The sequence below is a fragment of the Antrostomus carolinensis genome, unplaced genomic scaffold (assembly GCF_000700745.2).
Source record: "Antrostomus carolinensis isolate BGI_N321 unplaced genomic scaffold, ASM70074v2 scaffold37907, whole genome shotgun sequence".
Taxonomy (NCBI): Eukaryota; Metazoa; Chordata; class Aves; order Caprimulgiformes; family Caprimulgidae; genus Antrostomus; species Antrostomus carolinensis.
Genome location: NW_010328882.1, coordinates 5,284 through 7,776, shown reverse-complemented (window position 1 = coordinate 7,776; position 2,493 = coordinate 5,284). Strand labels below are relative to the sequence as shown.

General features: G+C 55.9%; 1 protein-coding gene across 1 annotated transcript in view; it reads right to left on the bottom strand.

Moving 5' to 3' along the window:
- UBE4A (ubiquitination factor E4A) overlaps nt 1-2,493 on the bottom strand; it is a gene marked incomplete at its 5' end in the record, with an annotated part of 10,085 nt that overhangs the window by 2,313 nt on the left and 5,279 nt on the right. Inside the window, 4 exons of the mRNA XM_010172374.1 lie at nt 316-429; nt 532-632; nt 1,033-1,220; nt 1,796-1,928. Of these exons, the coding sequence (XP_010170676.1) occupies nt 316-429; nt 532-632; nt 1,033-1,220; nt 1,796-1,928 (536 nt within the window). The remainder of the gene's footprint in view (nt 1-315; nt 430-531; nt 633-1,032; nt 1,221-1,795; nt 1,929-2,493) is intronic.

Genomic DNA, 2,493 nt, shown 5'->3' with positions numbered 1-2,493 from the left:
TCCCTGGAAGTGTTCAAGGCCAGGCTGGATGAGGCTTTGAGCAACCTGGTCTAGTGTAAGGTGTCCCTGCTGATGGCAGGAGGGTTGGGACTGGATGAGCTTTAAGGTCCCTTCCAACCCAAACCATTCTATGATTCTAAAGGCCACAGGGATTTGGTCATCAAAAACCACGAGGAGCTGTTTAAAACCCGGCTGTCTGCAGATGAGTGACAGGCAGATGATTCCCTCCCAGCTCCCCCAGCGCGGGTCACACTGGATCTGAGACCAGATCCACCAGGTCCCACCTCCAGGGGAGCAGCGTGTGCTCAGCCCTACCTGTATCGCTTCGTCCAAGAGGAAAATGGCATCGTTCATGAGCAGGTTCAGGAAGCGCAAGAAGAGAGGAGGGTTCATTGCCTCCAGGTTCTCCGAGGCGTAGTCAGCCAGCGCCTGCGAGGGACGGGAGAGAGGAGTCGGTGCCGGGGCGCAGTCCTGATGGCCGGCCGCGGATCCACGCGCTCCAGCCCCGGCCGGCCGCGCCGCTCGCCTCACCTTGATGCTCTCCCGGTAGGAATCCGTGCCCCACATGTACCTCAGGATGGGATACATGGGGCGGCGGTAGTTAAACTTCTGTTCAAACTGGTGCGGGTCACCTAGAGATCAATAAAAGTGAGAGTGTTTCAAGCGGGCCGGTAATTTCAGTGTGTTTGAGATAAAAACCCTGCTCCTGCGCAGGGCAGCGAGATCTGACAGTGATTTCAAAGCAGCACAACCCATCCTGCGTTGGAGAGGAGAGGTGATGACCTGCTGTAAGCACGGCCGAGCTGAGAAGCTCGAGCTCTGCAGGTTTTCCTTTCTAGATCCGCAGTTCCACGCACGCCAGAGGTGCGGAGAGACCGACACGTCGGTGCGACGCCACCTGCCCAACGCGGCCGAGCGGCTTCACGAAGCACAAACGGATTCGTTTGTTCTCACCGATGGATTTCGAGCCCTGGAGATGTTTCCCTCAGAGGTTTTACAGAAGGGGGACAACTCTTCCCCTTTCCCACTTACCGGTGAACTCGATGTCCACGAAGACTTTGATCAGCGCCTCAGCCAGGTGGGCGGCGTTGGGGTAGGAGCAGAACACTCGCTTGCGATGGAACACGCTGGAGACCAGCGGGTTCTGGGGCTGGTCTAAGTGAGGCATCACAGCTTCCAGCACTTCGGCCAGCTTGGCTCGCAGGTGAGGATTTTTCATCCTGCAAGAGAAAACAGCAAAGCAAAGCCAGGATGGCACGAGGGTCAGGGTACTGCCAGGAGGGACCTACAGCTGCCATCTCCTGGGGCCAGCCCAGGACAGCGAGAGCTGCCGGCCAAGTGAACCCTCCATCTGCTGCCCTGAGGTCGCTGTATTTACACACCCAACTATAAACCAAAGCACAGCAGAAATGTGGCGCTGGCAGCGAGGTTTTATCAGGGAGATCAATAAACTACTCAGTGTTGTTCAGTTACTGGAGTAGATTTCATAGAGATGCTCCCAACAGATCAATCCCTGCAGCTCCCTGTAACCAGCACTAAACTGGCTCCAGCTGATGAGGCTCCTGCGGGTTCAGACACCGAATCCCGTCTGTACCTCGCACGGAGCCGGCGTCCTTCAGGCAGGACCCACTCCCTGTGCCTCCTGTGGGCAGGATGCAGCTTTTCCAAGGAGATAAACCCCTCATGGATGACACCAAGAGACTCAGAGACACCTCTGAGCATTCCCACTGGCTCTGTCCCCCTCGGGGCGCTGTGCAGACGAACACCCAGGGCTCACAGCCGGGGCCGTACGTACCTCTCCACGTCGCCCATGAAAACAGTGACAAAGTGAAGGACGTGCTCCAGGGAATCGGCGGAAGTCTCCAAGATGTCATCAGCGAAACGCCGCAGGAAAATGAAGAAGTCGCCCAGGTTATCAGCAAAGAATTCTGCAAACAAAGAGTGCACGTGAGAGTTCCTCCTCAGGCGGCTTGTTCTGCCCTTCTCCAGCCTCCCCTGCGCTCTCTCTCTCTCCTCCTCGCCCCGATCCTGACTGAAGTTTCAGGAACTAACTGGCTATGGTCGTGCAGGATGCCCGGACCGATGACATTTGTGACATGCAGGATTCACTTCACCTCTCTCAGAAGTCAGGTCACTTACAGCAGTCACAAAAAAAAACCCCAAGGGAAGAGAATTTCTGGACAATGGAAACCACAAGGAGGATTTTGTGCGTATGGAAACTGGCAAAAACTTTGCAACTTGGCAAGAAGTGTGACCTTTAAAAGGTCAGCAGGGTCAGTGCCCTGAGCATGACCCCTTCAGGGAGCTCCAGATGTGCGAGTGACCCTCTTCAGAGAGAATATTCTATGCAAAGAAAGACGCCATCGGTTGTGGCACAGCATCCTGCCCTGGAGAGAACAGGGATTCCTCGGAGAGCTCTCCCAGAATCCATCCAGAAGGCACCAGGATGAGCCTGCATGGTGAACTCTGAGCTCCCAGCTTTCCCCGGAGCTT